The 22,052-nt window shown below is 37.5% G+C and overlaps 2 protein-coding genes across 2 annotated transcripts in view; both read right to left on the bottom strand.

Annotated features, from left to right (window-relative positions):
* LOC138703021 (tetratricopeptide repeat protein 5-like) overlaps window positions 1-2,916 on the bottom strand; it is a 28,247-nt gene extending 25,331 nt beyond the window's left edge. The window contains exons 1-2 of the mRNA XM_069830528.1: window positions 2,717-2,916; window positions 847-979 (exon numbers count right to left, since the gene is read on the bottom strand). Of these exons, the coding sequence (XP_069686629.1) occupies window positions 847-979; window positions 2,717-2,785 (202 nt within the window). The 5' untranslated portion in view covers window positions 2,786-2,916. The remainder of the gene's footprint in view (window positions 1-846; window positions 980-2,716) is intronic.
* A 10,166-nt stretch (window positions 2,917-13,082) lies between these two features.
* The window catches only part of tsl (membrane-attack complex domain containing protein torso-like), a 159,409-nt gene continuing 150,439 nt past the window's right edge, over window positions 13,083-22,052 (bottom strand). Inside the window, exons 4-5 of the mRNA XM_069830517.1 lie at window positions 20,728-20,916; window positions 13,083-14,486 (exon numbers count right to left, since the gene is read on the bottom strand). Of these exons, the coding sequence (XP_069686618.1) occupies window positions 14,091-14,486; window positions 20,728-20,916 (585 nt within the window). The 3' untranslated portion in view covers window positions 13,083-14,090. The remainder of the gene's footprint in view (window positions 14,487-20,727; window positions 20,917-22,052) is intronic.

Here is a 22,052-nt window from a genome sequence, read left to right as displayed (position 1 = left end):
ATCTAATGTCCTTTCGGTTAGACTGAAACATTTCTTTGTGAAATTTAAGGATATAATGTATTCTAACAGTCGCAAAGAACTTCAAAATTAAGAGTTTTGTTTCTGCACAGCATTCTTGTGGAAACCCAGGAACCTTTCTGAATCTTTCGGAAATCGGAAAAAGGATAACTCTGGCCTCTTTCTCTTACTGTTGCTACAATTTATAGCACTATAAACGTCTCCTCCTTGTCCCATATTATTATTCAAATTATTGTATTTTAGCCATTTAACATTTTCATTACAACCAATAACGAACATTTCACAAGCATCAATGTGAAATACGCAACGAGCTAGCACTCGATAGAAATACGACACAGTCCAAAGTCGGCCATGGACGTCTATTGTTTCTAGTTGCTAACCGCTTGGAGCGCTTTATCACGAGATTTGCAAAAAAACACCTCAAGCTTCGCGACTGTATACAGTAGACTGTGGTATAAAGCAGTGACTAGGCATAAAAACTATGATAAGTGCAGAAGGGTAAGAATAAATGTGATATTTGTTTAATAAGAGGGAATAAAGTAGTAGGTATGAAAGTTAGGTATAATAGAGCGTTCCGCAAGAAAGTGTATATGTAATGAATAATTTTATTGTCACTGTATGCAAAGTTGTGAGGTCCACATTACACGAATGTAATTGTTGACATGAAATATATATGTACATTATTAGGTAAAAATACACTGCTCTTAAGTTCACTTTTGGACCTGCCAATAGTAGTAGTAGTAGTAGTAGTAAGTTAGTAGTAGAAGTAATAATAATAATAATAATAATAATAATAATAATAATAATAATAATAATAATATCACATACCTTTCAAATTTTCAAACAAGTTCAGGGTGTTTTTCATTTCATTTTCCACATCACCATTTTTCTGACCAGCTTTGTCCAAAGAATGTTTTTCAAAATAATGGTCTCTGTAAATATAAAGTGCATTTAACTTTTCCTGTGGAGAGAAAAAAAATTCATTAATACTGAGAGCAGTTTAGCACCAAAGACGTTATTTTAGGACCTATCAAATACATTGACAGACATAAAAAACACAATACTTCATTCTTTTTAATAATTAAGCTTTATTTTATGTGTCCAAATAGGCTATTATCTTATTCTTTTATGGTGCAGTATTAAGTTATAGTGAAATTTAAAATTCTGTTTATGAAAAAAAGTTTATTTTTATAACAGTTTAATTGAATTGTTGCAAGGAGGACATAAGTAACACAAAATGTTTACACTGTTTTGTTTCGAAAACTCATTCATTAACCACTCTAATACTTATTTTTTGTTTACTACACTTCAGACGTCGTCAATGACAATATACCTTACCATCGTATCTTTAAATTTACCACAATTACTAATAAAATTGAGATAATTTATACTGTTTAACAATTTCAGAGTGAAGAAAAAGATGACGTTGAGAATGATAGATTAATATTATTATTAGTGTTATTAGGCCCAGTAGGAAATCATACTGATATACATATGTAGGTAGTAAGCTAACAAAGATAATTGAGAGAAATAACATAAGTACTAATTCATTCATTCGTTGTTTTCTACTCAAAGGCAAGTCTTTCACTGCAAACCAGCATTGTCCAATTGTTTCTATTTTCGGCCTTCCTCGTAAACCAGTAACTGTGATGGATTTTGGTTCAACTAAAGTAAGAGTTTCATGTCGTCTTGTATTATAGTTATGTACCTACTGTAATTGAGCTCTAAATATTTCTGTATTTACCTACTTGACTTCTAGTCAAGTTATACATACCGACAAAAAAACCAAGAAATGGATTCGGAACACCTCAAAATCTGTGCTTCAGTGGCTGACCATGATAATATCTTTAAAAAATATTGGAGTGCAAGAGGTCAAATGGCTTTGTTGTCAAACGTCTGGCATTACAAAACAACAACAACATACCGAGAAAAGAAAAATTGAGGGGCAAAGCCAATTTGAGACCGAAAATCCATTACTTCGTCTTCAACCTTCTTACCTAAACACTCATACAACCTCATGTGGCATCCTGAGCACGCCACGTTTGCAACTGAATGACTCTTGAAATGCATTCCCCCCAATAATTGTACGTTGCAGCATTGCTAACACATGAATTCATTCCACGGTCCTTCGAAGAATTGTCCCTGTACCTTAAATACGTTTATACGAAAAGCTGTGTATTCAATTCAAACATTTTTCAGTGAAAATTTGCCTTCCTTTGGTAGCGCTTTTGTACAAAATTAGCCAAATTTAATTTGATTTTTATTATAGAATTTCATTAAAGAGTATGTATTTATATCCTCAAAAACATTAAATTCGGAATAGATCAAATATGTTGGATAATCCAGTCGTCTTTTCAAACACAATTTTAATTATACGTTTTGTAACAGAATCAGAGGGACAAGAGCGGTTTTTGTAATGCCTCCCCATCTACTTAGCCTATACCAGATCTGGCTATGCACTTGCGAGAAATTCAATAGAATATTCAGAAAGAAATATAGTCATATGGAATGTGAAGCATTAGTATTAAGAGACATATTTTTGCTCAACCTAACCTCAGATCAGCAGGCCTACAAGAGGAAATTTTGACAAAGTTCGATATTAACGTGTATCACATATAGGTTATGGTTATCCATATGTATGTATATGTACATACATACATTTAGTTTAATTGCTATATATTACAAAGCACTCTCTTACATTCAATGTGTCAACTGCCTTTTGTTTCACAAACAAACATTTCTTCGTAGTGTCAGTTTCTTCGCCCATCTTCTTAACGGTGCTGTATGCCAAAATTTATTAATGTCTATACAATAATGTAAATAAGCTATTATCGATGAAAACAGCGGTTCTTTCATAACACACAAATTGGTCGTTTTCACATCACTTCGTATATTAAACAGCAGACGGCGCACAATGTGCATATTAGGACATTAGTCTTCTCTGTTCTATACCATCGTTGTACTCACTTCCCACATGCTACATTGCGATGTGACGTCTATCAAAACAGCTGTTGCTGAGTGGGAACATCATTCAGTACGAAAGTGAAACCAGTTTAGAAATACATGTATGAGCTGCAGGTTTTAATTATAGGAAGTTAGTAGACCCTTATCATCACTGATAGTTAAAATCTCAATCAATTTTTATTTTATGTATTTCGGTTATTTTATATCAATCATGTTATAAGGTTGGTGACATTGTCGAAATAACTGTACAGTACCACAGCCAACTTTAACACAACATTCTCTAATCTGGCTGTCTCTCTACTGGAAATTATTGCCGTGATGATAATAATAATAATAATAATAATAATAATAATAATAATAATAATAATAATAATAAATGTAACGAGTTCAGGACTACCAGCCTGATTTCGCAATCGCCGAAGAAATTCTGCGATTACTGAATCGACGTTTATGTTCTAAGATGGAAAAAAAGTTGGAAGAAAAGCAGTTTGGTTTCGGGAAGAGAAAAGGTAGAGATGCAATTGGACTGCTACGAACAATCGGCGAAAGGGTAGAGAAGACTAAAGAAGTGTATGTAGTAATTGTGGATTTAGGAAAGGCTTTTGACAGAGTGGATTGGAATAAACTGATGGGGATCCTAAAGAAAATTGGTGTGGATTGGAAGGAGAGAAGGCTGTTCAGTAATCTTTATATGAAACAGTGAGTCAAAGTCAGGATATGAGAAGAAATGTCAAAAGGAAGTGAAATAGGGAGAGGAGTCCACACCTGTGGAGTAACAGCGCGTCTGGCCACGAAACCAGGTGGCCCGGGTTCGATTCCCGGTCGGGGCCTAGATTTCTGTCTTTGGAAGAACATAAATTAGGCAACAGCTTAGCTCAGCTTTCAGGCAGAATATTAAAGACAGAATGATAACGTAAGGAAATATCGCTATGTTCTTTCAAAGATCATCATCATCATCATCATCATCATCATCACTAGGTTCATTTTAAGGAACTGTAGTATTTTTTTTTTAATTTTTCAGAAATGAGATATTGTTTAAATTGTTGGAAAAGTAGTGAACCCCTTGTCATTTTAGGCACGAACAGCCACTGGAAATGTGGATATGAAGCGTGTGAAGTAGACAAATAATGAAGTTGTGTTGGAAAATGTAGGTGAAGAAAGAATGACGCTGAAAGTGATCAGGAAGAGAAAAAGGAATTGGTTGGGTCACTGGCTGAAAAGAAACTGCCTACTGAAGGGCACTGGAAAGAATGGTGAACGAGAGAGAAGTTCGGGGCAGAAGAAGATATCAGATGATTGACAACATTAAGATACATGGATCATATGTGGAGATTAAGAGGAAGGCAGAAAATAGGAAAGATTATAGAATGTTGGGTTTGCAGGGAAAGACCTGCCCTTGGGCAGAAAACTATGAATGAATGAATGAATATGTAAGATGGTTTGGAAATATTTGAGCTTTTAAGCATTCCTAAATAATACAATTACATTTTTTGTGTTGTACAGTAGAAATACAGTCTAATATCATACAGCCAGGATGCTTGGGTTGAGGGAAAACCCCGGAAAAAACCTCAACCAGGTAACTTGCCCCCACCGGGATTCGAACCCGGGCTACCTGGTTTCGCGGCCAGACGCGCTGACCGTTACTCCACAAGTATAGACTGTTGGAATTGATATTGATGGTGTCTTTACTTACTTACTTACTGGCTTTTAAGGAACCCGAGGTTCATTGCCGCCCTCACATAAGCCCGCCATTGGTCCCTATCCTGAGCAAGATTAATCCATTCTCTATCATCATATCTCACCTCCCTCAAATCCATTTTAATATTATCTTCCCATCTACGTCTCGGCCTCCCTAAAGGTCTTTTTCCCTCCGACCTCCCAACTAACACTCTATATGCATTTCTGGATTCGCCCATACGTGCTACATGCCCTGCCCATCTCAAATGTCTGGATTTAATGTTCCTAATTATGTCAGGTGAAGACTACAATGCGAGCAGTTCTGCGTTGTGTAACTTTCTCCATTCTCCTGTAACTTCATCCCTTTTAGCCCCAAATATTTTCCTAAGCACCTTATTCTCAAACACCCTTAACCTATGTTCCTCTCTCAAGGTGAGAGTCCAAGTTTCACAACCATAAAGAACAACCGGTAATATAACTGTTTCATAAATTCTAACTTTCAGATTTTTTGACAGCAGACTGGATGATAAAAGCTTCTCAGCCGAATAATAACAGGCATTTCCCATATTTATTCTGTGTTTAATTTCTTCCCGAGTATCATTTATATTTGTTACTGTTGCTCCCAGATATTTGAATTTCTCCACTTCTTCAAAAGATAAATTTCCAATTTTTATATTTCCATTTCGTACAATATTCTCGTCACGAGACATAATCATATACTTTGTCTTTTCGGGATTTACTTCCAAACCGATCGCTTTACTTGCTTCAAGTAAAATTTCCGTGTTTTCCCTAATCGTTTGTGGATTTTCTCCTAACATATTCACGTTATCCGCATAGACAAGCAGCTGATGTAACCCGTTCAATTCCAAACCCTCTCTGTTATCTTGGACTTTCCTAATGGCATACTGTAGAGCAAAGTTAAAAAGTAAAGGAGATAGTGCATCTCCTTGCTTCAGCCCACAGTGAATTGGAAACGCATCTGACAGAAACTGACCTATACGAACTCTGCTGTACGTTTCACTAAGACACATTTTAATTAATCGAACTAGTTTCTTGGGAATACCAAATTCCATAAGAATATCATATAAAACTTCTCTCTTAACCGAGTCATGTGCCTTTTTGAAATCTATGAATAACTGATGCACTGTACCCTTATACTCCCATTTTTTCTGCATTATCTGTCGAATACAAAATATCTGGTCAATAGTTGATCTGTTACGCCTAAAACCACACTGATGATCCCCGATAATTTCATCTACATATGGAGTTAACCTTCTCAAAAGAATATTGGACAAAATTTTGTACGACGTCAACAAAAGTAATATTCCTCGAAAGTTACTACAGTTAGTCTTGTCCCCCTTCTTAAAGATAGGTACGATTATGGACTCCTTCCACTGATCTGGTACAATTTCCTTTTCCCAAATAGCAAGTACAAGCTTATAAATTCCGTTACATAATGCACTTCCACCCTCTTGTATGAATTCTGCTGGAATTTGATCGATACCTGGAGACTTATAATTTTTCAGATTTTCTATCGCAATTTCGACTTCAGAAAGTGTGGGTTCGGGTATATATGGCCCAGCAGTTTGTATTTCAATTTCGTCCCGATCATTCCTATTTGGCCTATGTATATTTAGTAGTTGTTCAAAATAGTTTTTCCATCTGTTCAGGATTGAATGAGCGTCTGCAAGCAAGTCACCATTCTCATCCTTGATCACGTTTACCCTTGCCTGATATCCATTCTTGAATTCCTTTATGCCCTTATATAAATCTCTAATATTTTTATTTTTACTATTTGTTTCTACCTCATTCAGTTTTTCCTTCAAGTAATCTCTCTTTTTATTCCTAAGCGTACGATTTGTTTCCCTCTTTTATTGAAATAATTATCTCTATTCGCCTCAACTGGATCCTGTAAGAACTTCAATTTTGCCTGTTTCCTTCTTTCTACTGCCATGCAACAATCTTCATCAAACCACGGTTTCTTTTTCTTAGTTTCATAATAACCTATGCTCTGTTCAGCTGCAATTTTGATATTATCTCGGATATTTTCCCACATGCTATTAACATCTAACTCTTTCTCAACTTCGTCGGAACTTGCTAATACGGCAAACCTATTTGAAATTTCGACCTGATAATGTTGCTTAGTTTCCTCGTCCTTTAATTTCGGAATATTGAATCTTCTAATATTAACTTGTTGCTCTACTCGCTTCGCTACTGATAGTCTTTCTCTTAGTTCTCCAATTACCAAATAATGGTCAGAATTACAGTCTGCCCCCCCTGAAGGTTCGAATGTCTACTATACTAGTGTGTTTTCTTTTATCTATCAAGATGTGATCTATCTGGTTATGTGTCAATCCATCTGGAGAAGTCCAAGTATATTTATGTATATCCTTATGGGGGAATGTTGTACTTTTAACAATTAAATTTTTTGATGTGGCAAAGTTGACTAACCTAACGCCATTGTCAGTACTAGATATGTGTAGGCTCTCTTTTCCAATAGTCGGTTTAAAAATATCCTCCCGTCCTACTTTAGCGTTGAAATCCCCCCAATAAAATGTTCATGTGATATCTAGGTAACTGATCAAAAGTCTGTTCCAATTCCTCATAGAAACTATCCTTTATATGGTCGTCTTTCTCATCTGTAGGGGCATGAGCATTTATGACTACGATATCGCACCATCTACCCTTAAGTGCTAAATACGATAACCTATCACTGATAAATTCGACCTTTTTTACTGCTGATTTTATTCTTTTATGAATAAAGAATCCTGTTCCTAATTGGTGATTATCGTTTCCTTCCCCATAATACAACAAATAATCTCCTATTTGTGTTATGCCATTCCCATCTAACCTAACCTCCTGTACTCCCACAAAGTCTATTCTACATCTAGCTGTTCTTTTGCTACTAATGTTATCCCTCCTTCTCAAAACCTTATTCCTTTGCTGTGGTCGTGCCAGAGAATCAGTCCCATTCCGAGGCTTATTCGAAGGATTCGTAACAAGCTGTTTTTTACGGTGATGGGTTGTTAGCCCTTCGCCCAACCCCCAAGCTGGAGGACCACCCCCTCATCGGCTGTCCGCGACTGCTTATTCAATATATTCGCAGCTACCCTCCATATCTGGAGGCCGTCTCCTCGATCCGCAACCTGAGGACGCGCCATGCCGTGGTGATAGGGACCCACAATACATGGATTGATGGTGTCTTTAGCCTTACAAAAGTAATCAATAAATTAATAAAACAATATTATACTACACAGCAAAGTTACCTAGGTGCTGTATATGTTTTAAGTGTAACTAATATTCCATAACAAAACTCTTATCGCATTATGCTTTTAAGGTGATATTGGTGAGCAACTTCCTATCATCAGAATATTAAATTATTTTCTCGAAACCTGCTGAAGCAATAGAGCTGACACTTTTACAACACATGGGCACGTAATCTTTTGTTTATGATGTAACAGTAGTTGCTTTGTTAATTCATTTCCTTAAAACATGTTTCCATACGAATATTTTCAAAATTTTCAATACACTATCTTCAGTAATACGTATTTACGATATATTAGATTTACGAAAACATTGTTTCAGTACCTGTAAGGCTACTAACTAAGTAGGCCTATATCTAAAAATTGCACTTTTCTATAAAAGAAAGTTGAGAAAATATTCCTTTTGAATAAAAAAATAACAAATTTGTGAAAAAATGGGCATTAAAATTAAAACATATATTCTTATAATGCATTTATACTTCTCAGACAAATCTAAAAATTAACATGGATACAGTTTTAATAATTCTCTTCCCTTTACCTATTGAATCAGTGCTGGCCATCTCTGTATATACATCGACCAAGCGGCATATACTACCTCTTTCGTCTGTCTCTTTCCTTTCCGCTGTAAAGAGCTCAGGCTCTTCTGAGCTCAAAACCGCGCGCTTGCGCCTATGGGCATCAATAATTGACATGACTGTCCTACGTCAATAATTTTATTATTTATCTATAAAATGCATAATTCACACAAGGAAACAAAACAGGTGAAAAAAAAAAACATAAGCAAAACAATTTACATGCATGTAAGTGTTCCTTGTAGAGATGAACAAAACTAACTCCCGCTCTCGCTCGCTGTGTTCGCTGCATTTGTCTTTCGAATCTCAGTTCGTCATTCTCGCTGCGCTTCGAGTCTCGCTCGTCACTCTGGAAATAGCATTTTGTCGGCGTAACTTTGAATAACATAGGCTACATCATTGAAATAAATAACATTATAAATGTTTAAATGAGACAAAAAGACAAAATAGAAGAGTATCTTCGTTATCAAAATGTTCTGGTTCTATTATATGATATTAGGCCTACCTATGGTTATATAAATAGAAAAAAAATGCTCAAATAAATTTGCATTTCTAAGAAACACAAAACATAACGTTAATATGTTTCTACTTGTGACTGCACACTTAATCTTAAACATATGAAAAGAAAATTCCTAGCCTTTTAATAAGGGCCTAATAACTAAAGACTGGGGAACGGATTATTATACACTGAAAGGTAGAGATGTTTCAAACAGGCTACTTGATTGTTTATACATATAACAGTTTCCAAAGTAGATAAAAGTTCAGTCAGGTATAAACAGCTGCTGACTTCGGGAGATGATCAATAATAGAGTCTCGGAAGACTCACAACTAGTCTTTACATCAACGACGCGACGTATACAACATTGTCGTGCGAGTTTTCAGCTTTGTGGGCGCTGTTAGTCTCGTTTTCTCGATCGTTGTTCATCTCTAGTTCCTTGGCTTGCCTTTGATTTTAGAGAGTCGGATCTGGAAAGATCCATCCTGCTAGAGCTAGGCTATCCTCAGGCCGTTGTGCATCCTATAGGCTATCTGCGATGATTGTTCAAATTCCGACAGGTGACCTGAGTGCATTTGTGAATCCGATGCTGACAGACGGGTCATCCTACCTCGGCCCTGACAGAGACATATCTCATTCCCACAAGAGTATCTGAGCCTGCAGCCACAAACCCTTAAATCTTATATCAACATCGGAGACTTGTAGGCCTACTATCTACAAGACTTCACCTCAGCCAATTTTCAACTATTGCAGATCATAGATGAAATGGGTGAGACGGAGAATGTTGGTGGAATGATAGAAATACAAGTACTTCGGAAAATATCTGCTTTGTCCACCAAAAATTCCATGACGATAAGGCCGGGGATCGAACCCGAGACGCCTGGATATAAGACCAGTACTTTAGCATTGAGCCACAGACGCGGCTTAGTGTTCCTAGGCTTGTCTTAGAAAAAATAATTTTATTGCAGTGTTCCCTCTTGAAATGAAACCTATATGCGCCTCTGAACTTGCAAAATTAAAGTGACCAGATCCATATCGATAAAAAAAAAAGAGGACATAAAGCTTCAAAAAGCAGGACATTGTTCGAAAAAAAGAGGACAGAAAATAGGTATTTAGATTTAGACTTAGGCCTATATTATACTTTACATTACGTTAATACCTATTTTATTACAAAATATTTACAGTACAGATTTAGGCTTATATCATACTTAAAAGTATGTTAATATCTATTTTATTACAAAATAAGTACGAAAAAACTTAATAATAGTGAATAATTTCAAGGAAAATTGTTCCGGGACCGGGTATCGATCCCAGGACCCTTCGCTTAGCGCGCGCTCTTCCGACTGAGCTACCCCAGGAACTATACACGACACCGTCACAATTTTTCCTTTGTATCCACACGACTCAAATGAGCTGAAAAGACGCCAGAACCCAACTATGAGTGCACCCAAATACTTGTGTGACTTAAAGTGTGGCTTTCTGTTAACGTACCTCCAGTAACGAATGTATTATACATATCTGGCTTTCAGGTAGCAGCTCCCTGTAAAGCAGGTTTGAATAATTTCGTGTGACGGTCTCGTGTATAGTTCCTGGGGCAGTTCAGTCGGAAGAGCGTTCGCGCGCTAAGCGAAGGGTCCCGGGATCGATACCCGGCCCCGGAACAATTTTCCTTGAAATTATTCAAACTTGCTTTACAGGGAGCTACTATCTGAAAGCCAGATTTGTTTAATAATAATGATTTTACAGTTAGCTACATATGAATGTCAAGCCAACTATAATTATTAAATTATTATTAAAATCTATTTAGATTTACATTCGCACCTCGATGTCTCGATTTTCTAGCTACCTGTGAGCAATAACATAACAAGAAATAAAGAGAGTTATTATCGTTGGCAAAGAGTATACTCCGTCGATGCTGCTGCCACCTACAGGCGAATTACTTGAAAAGGGCGTCAACTCAGATAATTTTAAAATATCAGACATACAAGTTTGGAAAAGGAGGACATTTCTTATTTTTTTTTAAATCCGCCCGGACTCCGGACGAAGGTCTAAAAAAGAGGACATGTTCGGACAAAATAGGACGTCTGGTCACCCTATGCAAAATATCTAAAAGAATCCCAATCGATCGAACCCTGAAGTTCTTGAATACAAAATCAGTATTTTGTAATGTGGGATGTGATCACTTTCACGTATTCATATTAAACTAAGTTTATAAATACCTATTTGAGAAGTTTCAGCTTGGGAGCCATCTTCAGAACTGGTGAGATACTTGCGTCCTCCGGTGTAGTCATTTGATTTGCTGGAGGTTGCGTTTGTGTTGTATAATGTGGAGTGAAACAGTGTGTGTGTTCTAAAATTCAGTTGTGGGTTTTTGTCTATCTGTATATTTCGTATTGCTCTAGCTAGTGTGTTTAGTTTCTGGTTTTTTGGTTGGATATGTAGAATTTCCATGTCTGTGTCAATGTTGCTGTAGGTGTGGTTGACGTTTGTGATGTGTTCTGCGTATGTGGAAGTGTTGTGTGATTTGGTTATGGCTGTGATGTGTTCTTTGTAACGTGTTTGAAATTATCTGCCTGTCTGTCCATTGTATAAGTTGTTGCAGCTATTGCATGTGAGTTTGTATACATCTGCTAGGTTGCACAGTGCGTTCGTAGCTCGGCAGGACCGTTCCGCGGCGGCCTTGGACTGGGTGAAGATTGGGGCGTCTGCCGCCAGAGTAGCCTAACGTTAGTATATAGTTAAGTGTTCCGTATCCATGACTTGCCGGTCGTTTACGTTTACGTTTACACAGTCCAAGGCCGCCGCCGAACGGTCCGGCCAAGCTACGAACCCACTGTATATTTAGAACGTGTATTTTACAATGCTGTTGGCACATTACACAATACTGCAATAGGCCTTCATCTTGTATTGTCTCTGATGTGACAGGATTAAAGAAATTGCAGTTCAACCTGCTATAGACTCTGTGAAATTTATAGAGATCAGTGAAAGGTATTCTTAGAGTATTTTTATCTCCCCTGCTTATCTTATTATAACATCATTCAATAGTTGCTATTCCACGACTGACACTGGATAACTTTGTTCGTCAAAATTATTGTTGAATAAAGCAATAAATAAAATATTTCGGTAGTAAGTCTCAAGTTATGACTTTGTTCACCTTAGTTATCTCTGGTTTATGAGAAGTATATTTTATTATTAAATGGAAACAGTCATTATACACCTGCAAATTCTTAGATAGCTGTATTCTATGATAAGCAGAATATTAAGCATTAACGCCTTCCAAACAATTTTCCTCTAACGAGAAAAAATGGTACATTATGATAACTCTTGGCTTATAAGTACCGGTATTGAAGTCATTGGTTTACGAATAATTATTTGACTTTGACATTTAATATTATGTCTTTCACATTGTTAAATTGTGCAGTCTTGTAACTACAAATCGTAATTATTTGATAAGTAATGCCATGCTTTAAGCACAGTCTAGTATATACAGTCACGAAGCTCAATACGTAGGGAATATGCATCCATAGATATGCAAATCAAGCTTTCAGGTATAACTCCCTGTAAAGTTGATTTGAATAATTTCGAGGGAAAAATTGTTCCGGGGCCGAGCATCGAACCCGGGACCTTTGGTTAAACGTACCAACGCTCTACCAGCTGAGCTACTCGGCAACTCTACCAGATACGGTCCAATTTTTCCCTCTTTATCCACAGACCTCAAAGTGGTCTGACAACCGTCAAGCAACCAACGTTGAGTGCACACTAACTCTGTGTGACTTTATTCCTCCATAGATAGTTGCTAACCACTAGGGTCGCTACTATCGCTTCATCACAGACAATGCGAAATAGTATCGGCACAGTCTATTGTTCCTAGTACCCTCACAACTCAAGCTTCGTGACTGTATATACCAGACTGTGATTTGAAAGGCATTATCAGTTTCTTGCGGGGATCAAGCTTGTTGAGCACAAGCTGAGTACGAAATGATTGCAACATAAAAGCAGAGATGTTCGTAAAACTTTGACAAATGCTAATAATAAATAATGAAATCCATAAATCTTAAATTCTACGTTTTGTGTTACAAATGTTAACATAGCTTACAATTTCAAATGATTTTATTGTTCATACTCATAGACTCATTTTCTGTATTTTGACTGACATAGTAAAATCATAACAATCTGACTCTTCATTCTTTCACTCTCAACTCACGCGTGCTTTCACATCAGTAACGCAAGCTATTACAACAAGAATAATAAATCACAATTTTTTACCCTTATTCATACTAATGTTGGTGGTGGTATTACATTCTCTGACGTTACTTGCAGAGTGGAAATTAAGAGTAATTTTCATTTTCTTTCACTTTAGCTACATATATGAAGGCACTTGTACTTCTTTTATATTGTGTCTATCTTTAAAAGATTTTAACAATAAAAAACATGTTCTGTCACTTGCAGAAATAACAAAGTAGTTGTTTAAATATAATCGTCTATACGCGTATCGACACTTTTCTTTCACTTAATCTACATATCTTTGGTTCTTGCAAATTCTATGGCACACTTCAAAATAGGAATATATTTATTAATAATTCCCTGATTACTAGCAATGTCAACTGCTGGCAGTCTCTTCTTAAGTATGCGAAAAATGTTCGTCAAAGGTGGGAATAATGTTTCACATTGTAACAAAAATGGACAGCATCGGGGCGTAGATAATTTATCTTCACTTTGATGCTGTGAACGAAATTTCCAAATAATTAAGTCCTCGTTGGTTTAAGATCAAAGAAGATTAAGGTGTTCTTCCTCATTTTCTTATGGTAAATTGCATATTTTTTCCTATTCAGCAGCACAATGAAAATTCTATAGATGGAATAGTTTCATATATATTCATTTCTGAATACTGAACGGAATAATTAAGCGTAAATAACTGCAAAGTTGACATAGCATTAAGCATTGTGTCATTCTTCCATGCTTGACATCTACCAATACAGCAATTCAGTTATTTACAAATGGCGTTTGAAGTGTGGTAAACCACCTTTTAAGTAGTTGAGAGCACCAGGAAATTGTTCCCAGCATCACAGACTTACTTCAAATGGAAAGATATATCGGATTTCACATATTCACTTCCCACAACTTCAGATAGTTATCTATCACCTCGTTGAACCACTGTTTTTGGATATTATCCCTAAATGCAGGTGTAAGCGTCCTTAGATTCAGTTGTAATAATGCTTCGTTCCCTAGCAATCCATCAAGTTTGCGTAATAAATTTGCATCTCCGTGTAACTTAAGTAAGCTGGTGTAAGTGAAAAAGTAGAAGTGCACGCGAAGATTTTCGATTGCCCATTCTTCCACAGTAGAATTTCCACTCGCGGCCTGGATGGTGCCTATGTGCTCTGCACTCCAAGGTGAGAAGAAGCTGGCCAACTCCACATTGGACAGATCTGCGACGCCTCTTGTTTTCAAGCGCTCCTTGATGCGTTTGTATGTGTTAGGTGGGTAAACAAACACCTGAAAAAATATATAAAAGCAGGAATACAAATTTATTTTTATCTTGGAAAGGCGCAATAGGCATTAATTAAATCTTTACTTAATAACATCAACTAGTTTAGACACTCTAATAGTTTATATTATTAGGACAGTGGAGAGACAAACAATAAAACAACACTAGAGAAATTCATCACCTACTAGGTGATCATTTTGTATGTGGAACTTCAGCAGCAGCGCTACAATCGTGTGTTGTGGCTCCGCGAGAAGAGAAAGGCATAGTCCAGAGCAGCGTTTTGAACCGTTCTCAACATTTGGCACTAAGATATTTAAGATCCCACGGCACATATATCATCTAAACCAGTGGTTCCTAACCAGGGAAGATTTTTTTCGTAAAAGCGTGTAAAGTACGATATTTTAAAAGTTGCATCATAATGATACTTGTGGCGGAAAAGGTCGCAGTTGGGGTTTTATTCGGAGTACTCTCGCTTCCCTATATTTGGCAACACAACTTTCCGTCAACATTTCTCATAGCTTTCCTCGAATACTAGCAGGACAGTGTTGCCTGCTCGACACCTGGGTACGCAGCGAACCTTAGTGTGGTCAGCCAGTGTGGGTTGGGATTGCGCCTAGCTTGAGGGTCAGCGCAATAGATCTAATAAGGTCGTAGTGGTAGATGGTAGACTTCCACACTTTGGCAGGTGTGTGACTGCATTTTTAAATCAACAGTGTCCACATCGTTGGATTGGCCGAAGAGGTCCAGTGGCTTGGCCACCAAGATCACCAGATCTGTCTCCATCAGATTATTTCCTTTGGGGGAACATGATGTGAGTTGTGTATGCTGCTCGGTCGAACACAAGAGTCGAACTTCTCACGAAAATAATAGAGTGCAGTGAAGGCTTGAGAAATGATGGCAGTGTTGTAAAGAGAGCGATAAACTCTCTTACAGACAGAGCTCAAAGATGCCTTGACAACCATAGTGATAATTTCGAATCTCAAATGTGACAATTCAGAATGTGTATTCCTCAAACAAAATTGTAAATCAATCACAAGTAATAAAATTATTAATTTAGAATTGCGTTTTCTGTAGGTACCGTTACAATTCGGACCCATGTTGATTAGAACTTTTTCACACAAAATAATCCCAGGAACATGTAAATAAGCTATGAACATCCCGCTGTGGGACTATGTATGTAAAAAGTACGTATACTACAGGGCTGGGCACTGGGATCGAATCCAAACTCTAAAGGGGACGCTTAATGTTCATCCGTCACGGAATCAACGCTGCACGTTGTTCGGGGGGAAGAAAGGGGTTGAAGAGAAGTCATATGGCTCCCCGTGAGTGAGTAGAATTTGCTCTTGGTGCTCAGCCCTGATTATATACTTAAGACTGACATACGATCCGAAGAATCGGAACGATTATATTTTAAAATACGAAAAAATTATTAAGTTCTATTAATGTATCAGAAAATTATAAATAGCTCTGAACTCTGTACCCATATTATAGAATATTTAACTTTCCGTATTATAAAAATACTCCATAGTTGTTTATGCATTTAATTAAAGTTATCAATTACAAAATATGTAAAAAAAAAGTGATTCTCATTTCTCATGCAGTCGTCTCTTCACGCTTAATAATTTTGGATCATATTTGAAATTTGTTCGGATTTCTTTGAAGTAATGTATGGCAAACGTACATACAGGAACTATTAAATGTTATCTTATGTATATTTTATTATTGGTTAAGGTGTAATACAGAACAGCAGCTAATGTGCTTCTCTTGAAACATGATAATTCTGTTGCACTTATACTTTTCTCTGTTTCTAACAACACTATATTTGTGACTCACCATTTCTACATTGGCTTGGCTAGCTTTAAAGCCTTGGTTTTTCTGAACCGACGCATGCGACGTACGAGGCCCATCTCGCACAAATCCGGACTACACGAGAGATAGTGAGTGGTTTCTATAACTGTGAGGTGCGAGGTTTGCGAACCTCGCAGTTATAGAAACCACTCGCTATCTCTCGTGTAGTCCGGATTTGTGCGAGGTGGGCCTCGCACGTCGCATGCGTCGGTTCAGAAAAACCTAGGCTTTAGAGGGCCGGACATGGAATGAGTCCACGCACTTAGGCACTCAGGCTCATTGTGCATTCTATAATACATGCAATGATTGTTCAAGTCCGACAGGTGGTCTGGGTGACATTCGTGAACTCTATGCTAACAGGCGGGCCATCCTGCCTCAATCATGATGGAGCTAGGTCCCAACTCCAGACGAGTACCTGATGAACCCCAGAGTTCAGAACGCCAACCCATTAAATCCTATGTCAGCATCGGATACCTACACTAGCTCCAAGACTCAACTTCAGCCTATTTTTAACTATTGCCGGTGATATATGAAATGAGAGGGAAGTGGAGAGTAATGGTGGAATGAATGATGGAAGGTCTGCTTTGTCCATAATAAAGTCCATCGGATCAAACCCGAGCCTCCTGGGCGGAAGACCAGCGCGCTAGCGCCAAGCCATAGGACACCATTACGATATAGTCCTCGATTCATTTAGCATTCCTTCTTATCGAGAAGCTCTCATTATAGATAAAAAAAGCAGCCTATGTACTTCTCAAATAGTTGCTGTTATACATTTACGAAGAACTGGGTCAAGTTATGGCAGCAGAGCACAACTTTCGCTTCTCTTTTCATTTAGAGTCTTTCCCTTTCGTTCTTCTCTTGTTATGAAATTCATAACCATTATTTTCACATGTTTCGGTTTCCCCGTGCGACAATGACAAACAATTTATGCCATGCCAGCACAAGTAGTCAATTTGTAGGTCTACTGTATTATTATTAGATATGTCATTTTAAGTATTGCATACAAAAACGTAAGAACCTAACAGCAGCAAAAAAGAAATAAGTATTATGCAGTATTTATGAGGTTAAGGCCAAGTTACGTTGCTATCTCCCATAAACCTTGCAATGCATACAAGAGACATTAGTTTCGTAACTTAAAGGTAATGCAATTTTGCGGTGAAGTTATAGTAGTTGGCTAACGTTACGATGCGCACTATTTTTTAGGACAAAATGAGCGCTAGGTGGTCCATTCGAATATTAAGCAGAAGTAGTCTTGTGCCAGGTCTTGGGTCGCGAAGAAATGCAGTCTCTCTTGTATAATAGGCATACTTGAAAAAAAAACACAAGCGAATACAAAGCACATAACTCTTAAGACAGTTCTTTGCGCTGCTGAGGCAAATTAGGAAAATTTGCTCCGTATTTTATGAAGCCACTGATAAAAAATAAGTTTTTACAGAAATATATGCATAAATTTCGAGCTAGTTGAGTATGGACTTAACTCCCGACAGTCACAAAAATTTCATTATTTAGCTCAATCACTTTCAAAACAATGAATATTCACCCAATAATTTTACTTTACTCGAAAAGAAAGAAAACTTCATTATTTCATTTAAAGTTGTATTATTATTATTATTATTATTATTATTTACAAACGCCTCATTAACATTGTGGAGTTATTTTTCTGAAACATTCTTTCTTCAACCAAGGATCAAGTTTCATTTATGAGATTTTTCGTTATTGTGAGCGACTTTTACCTTCTCATTAGAATTATTGTGGTATGTTTTCAGCAATCTGACATATTAAAACTGGTTTTCGGCATTCCGTCTGTCTGTATTCCTGCCTGGCCGTGTGTCAGCATCTCAGTTTATGTACAACAATAGCCTACATCCTAGACTATTGGATGGATTTCGTTTATAGTCCGCAGTGGCGTGGGATACACTTTACGTAATTGTGAGATATCGTATAAGCAATTCAAATCCCAACAAATGCACCCTCCAAATTCATCAAATGATCGAACTAATCAACTACAACCACTGTAGGCAAAGTAACAATCATTAGAATATAATGTAAAATTGATATGCATAAGTTACTCTCTATATTTACCTAAACGTAGACTTCACCCGGCATCGTATGAACAGTTGTGATCTCACACGACTGTAATGTCGCAGAACATCTTATCATATATACACTGTAGCCTATATAATATCTCTAGTCCACTGTTTCACAATTTAATTGCTAGAGCGGGTTTAAAAATAACACTTAAAAAAGTAGAAAACCCCCTTGCGCTGGAACCACCTTGTATCTGGAATTATGTCCGTAAGACAAATTAGTTTATACACTTCTGTGAGGGCGTCATGAATATCTGCTACAAGCTTCGTAATGTCACTAAACATTCAGTAAAAAAGGAACGAGTCCAACAGAAATTAAAGTATATATGGATCCTAAACTGGAAGAATCCCCTCCAGCGTTTTCGACTGTGAAGAAATGAACGGCGCTATTTAAATATGGTCGAGAGATTGTGAAAGACGACCCCCGCAGTGGACGTCCAGTAACACAACAAGTGAAGAAGTCGAAGAAAAAATCTCCGATATGGTGTTGAATGACCGTCGACTGAAAGTGTGGGAAATTAGCGAAGTTATACGTATCTCTACTGAACGGGTGCGCCACATCTTAGTCATGCCTTGGGCATGTTCAAGGTCTCCACAAATGGGTTCCGCATTAATTTGTTAGCACTGAAACAAAAACATGTCCGATGTCAAATTTCGATGGATTGTCTAGCTCGATTCGAGAAAAATATTCCAGATTATTTTTGAGATGGTTTGTGACCATCGATGAAACCTGAATCCATACCACATACAAGGAACAAAACAGAAGTCGAAACAATAGAAGCATAGTGATTCTCCGTCTCCAAAGAAAGTAAAAACTGTTCAATCGGCTGGGAAAGTCTTGGTATTCATGTTCTTGGATTCTAAGGGGATAACTATGATTGACTATCTAGCAAAAGGAAGAATATTATTCAAATCTCCTGCAGCAGCTGCAAGGAAAAATTCGCGAGAAGAGGCCGGTTACGGCCAAGAAGAAAGTGTTGTTTCATCACGACAATGCACCTGCTCACATTCTGCAATCGCGGTTGCTAAACTCCACGTACTACGGTTGAAAATGTTGTCGTACCCTCCTCCTACTCACGAGATCTCTCACCCTCAGACTTTCTTCTTTTTCCAAGCTCAAAACTTACTTGACCGGGAAGAAATTGTCGTCAAATGAAGAGATTATCGCAGCAGCAAAAGGCTTTTTTGCAGACCTCGAGGAATCTGTGTAGAATGAGGGTATAGCGGCATTGTAGCAAGCATTGGACAAAGTGTGTGAATCTCAGGGAGGATTATGCTGAGAAATAAATACTGTTTCAGAATAATCCTAGTTTAATTTTTTTGTCAAGATATTAACAACCCTCAGAGACCAAGATGTTTTCCTGACATTGTAGCTGTAGCACATCGTCGTAACTCTGAGCTACCAATTTATGTTCGCACTTTTGCTCCTATAAGGTCTGGAAGACTTGCACGACTAATGTACTTGCTGTTCTGTCACCACTGAAGTCTTTCCTGAACTTCAGCTTCATTGTTAATACAGCACAACAATGTTGACATTACTGTATACATATTTTATTTCTAACATCTGTCTTTCTGTTGAGTAGATTAGACTATTATTTGTATGAAATGCGTACCATTCATTTCCTTCTTTATTACTGAATTATTATTTATGAAATGCATTTCACACCCACACCTATGGAGTAATGGTTAGCGCGTCTGGCCGCGACACCAGGTGGCCCGGGTTCGATTCCCGGTTGGGGCAAGTTACCTGGTTGAGGTTTTTCCGGGGTTTTCCTCAACCCAATATGAGCAAATGCTGTGTAACTTTCGGTGCTGGATCCCAGACTCATTTCACCGGCATTATCACCTTCATATCATTCAGACGCTAAATAACCGAAGATGTTGATAAAGCATCGTAAAATAATTTACTAAAAATGCATTCTATTATGTCATTTCGTATGTCAATAAATAAACCTGTGAAAACGGTTTTGCTATGAAAATAGGGTTAAATTCATCAATCCTCAATAGCTTCACATTTTCAACAAATTCTTTTGATTCAAAGAATCGGCTGACTCGTCATGACTACGGAACGAAAACTCATTTTCTCCTAGAACACATGACGTCAATGAGAGGGCTCATAACAGACCTATTTTTTCGCACGCGTTGGTTATGTTTTCATTGTTAATTCTATATTGATCAATCAAATCGAATTCTATTCTTGTTTTATCAAATCACTTTAAAGCGATATGAGAAACAACGTGGGCCCTAGACAATTTGTGGCGTTTTTTGTAAATTTTTGTAGCCACTTATTGCTGTTATTATCGTAATTCATTACTTGGTATAGGGAGTTCCCTGTGACGTAGGATGCGATGTAGTGGGAACCGAAACTGCGTATGAACTCCATGGCACTGGCAGCGTCACCGGGAACAATCCTGTCCATCTCCTGTGCGACGGGTGGTTCCAGCTCCAAGTTGGACGGCAGCGTGTCGAAATGAGCCGTCTCCCGGTGCCGCGAAACTCTAACCTGAAAACGAAGCCGCCACATAGAAATCTTAGTCTACAGGAAATTTTACATAGTAAAAGTTATACATATAAAATGCTAGAAATTCTTTATGTTGAATGCTGAGGAGATATAAAATACGTGCATGAGTGTACAGGATGCAATTCACCATGGTGTTTTGGAGTTTATTTACATTATTGTGAGAGATGATACTGTTTGCCAACTGTCAGGGCGCGGCATGGATCTTTAGCTTGGGAAGCTAGCAGTGCTAATTTAGCAATAGGTCCCTGTACTCTTATGTTATATTTACAATGGAAGCAAACGTAGAAATAAGCAAGAGTATTTGAGCACATAATAAGAAATGGTTACGCAGAACGAAATATCCAATTCCATTGATTTTTGAGCGGTATTGTCAACTAATACAATCGATTGCGGGGTGGAATAGATTACATTCAGTTTCCATAAGTGAGGTTTATTACCAGACTTTAGAGATTTCTGGTCATCATGACAATAAGTTTTGTTTACATTCTGTGTAAAGACGACAGGATACCTATCCTAACATTGTAAATAGGTTTTACAGCAGTGATGTCAAAACGCCTGTCCTGCGTACTCTCAAGAACCCGCAGAACATTTCCTTAAGCGCGATGATTGTATTACTTTTATCTTGCTAAATAGATTGAACCTTGTTGGACTTGTATTGCTTGTAGTATGAGCATGTAATACAGGCGTTTAGACATTTCTGTTTTACAGTGCTATTCTGTCCCCTGTACATTCAACGATGGCAGGTTTATTCTGTGCATCGATTCATTCTCTAGTGTCTTGTGATACTGAATAAATTATTCACTTTGACGTAAACTTAAACTTAAAAGCTTATGGGTATCTAGCCTCTAATTGTACGTCATTAATGTTGTACCTACAAGGGGTAATAAATAAGTTTCCCGCCTGCCCTGAAAGCAGGCATCACACAAGACATAGGAAAGGAAGAAGTTATCTAGAACCAAGGAAACGCCTGGAACCTCTTATTCATTAATTCCATTGAAACAGCAACTATTCCTATTGGAAGTAGTGGCGCAGTACTTGAGCGTTTTAAACTTGCGTAGAAATGTAATGTCGCCAACGTTTCTGTTCCTTCTTAAACACGTGGTAATTACTTCGTGTTT

This window comes from Periplaneta americana, chromosome 1 (genome assembly GCF_040183065.1).
Source record: "Periplaneta americana isolate PAMFEO1 chromosome 1, P.americana_PAMFEO1_priV1, whole genome shotgun sequence".
Lineage (NCBI taxonomy): Eukaryota > Metazoa > Arthropoda > Insecta > Blattodea > Blattidae > Periplaneta > Periplaneta americana.
This window is presented reverse-complemented; position numbering and strand designations above follow the sequence as displayed.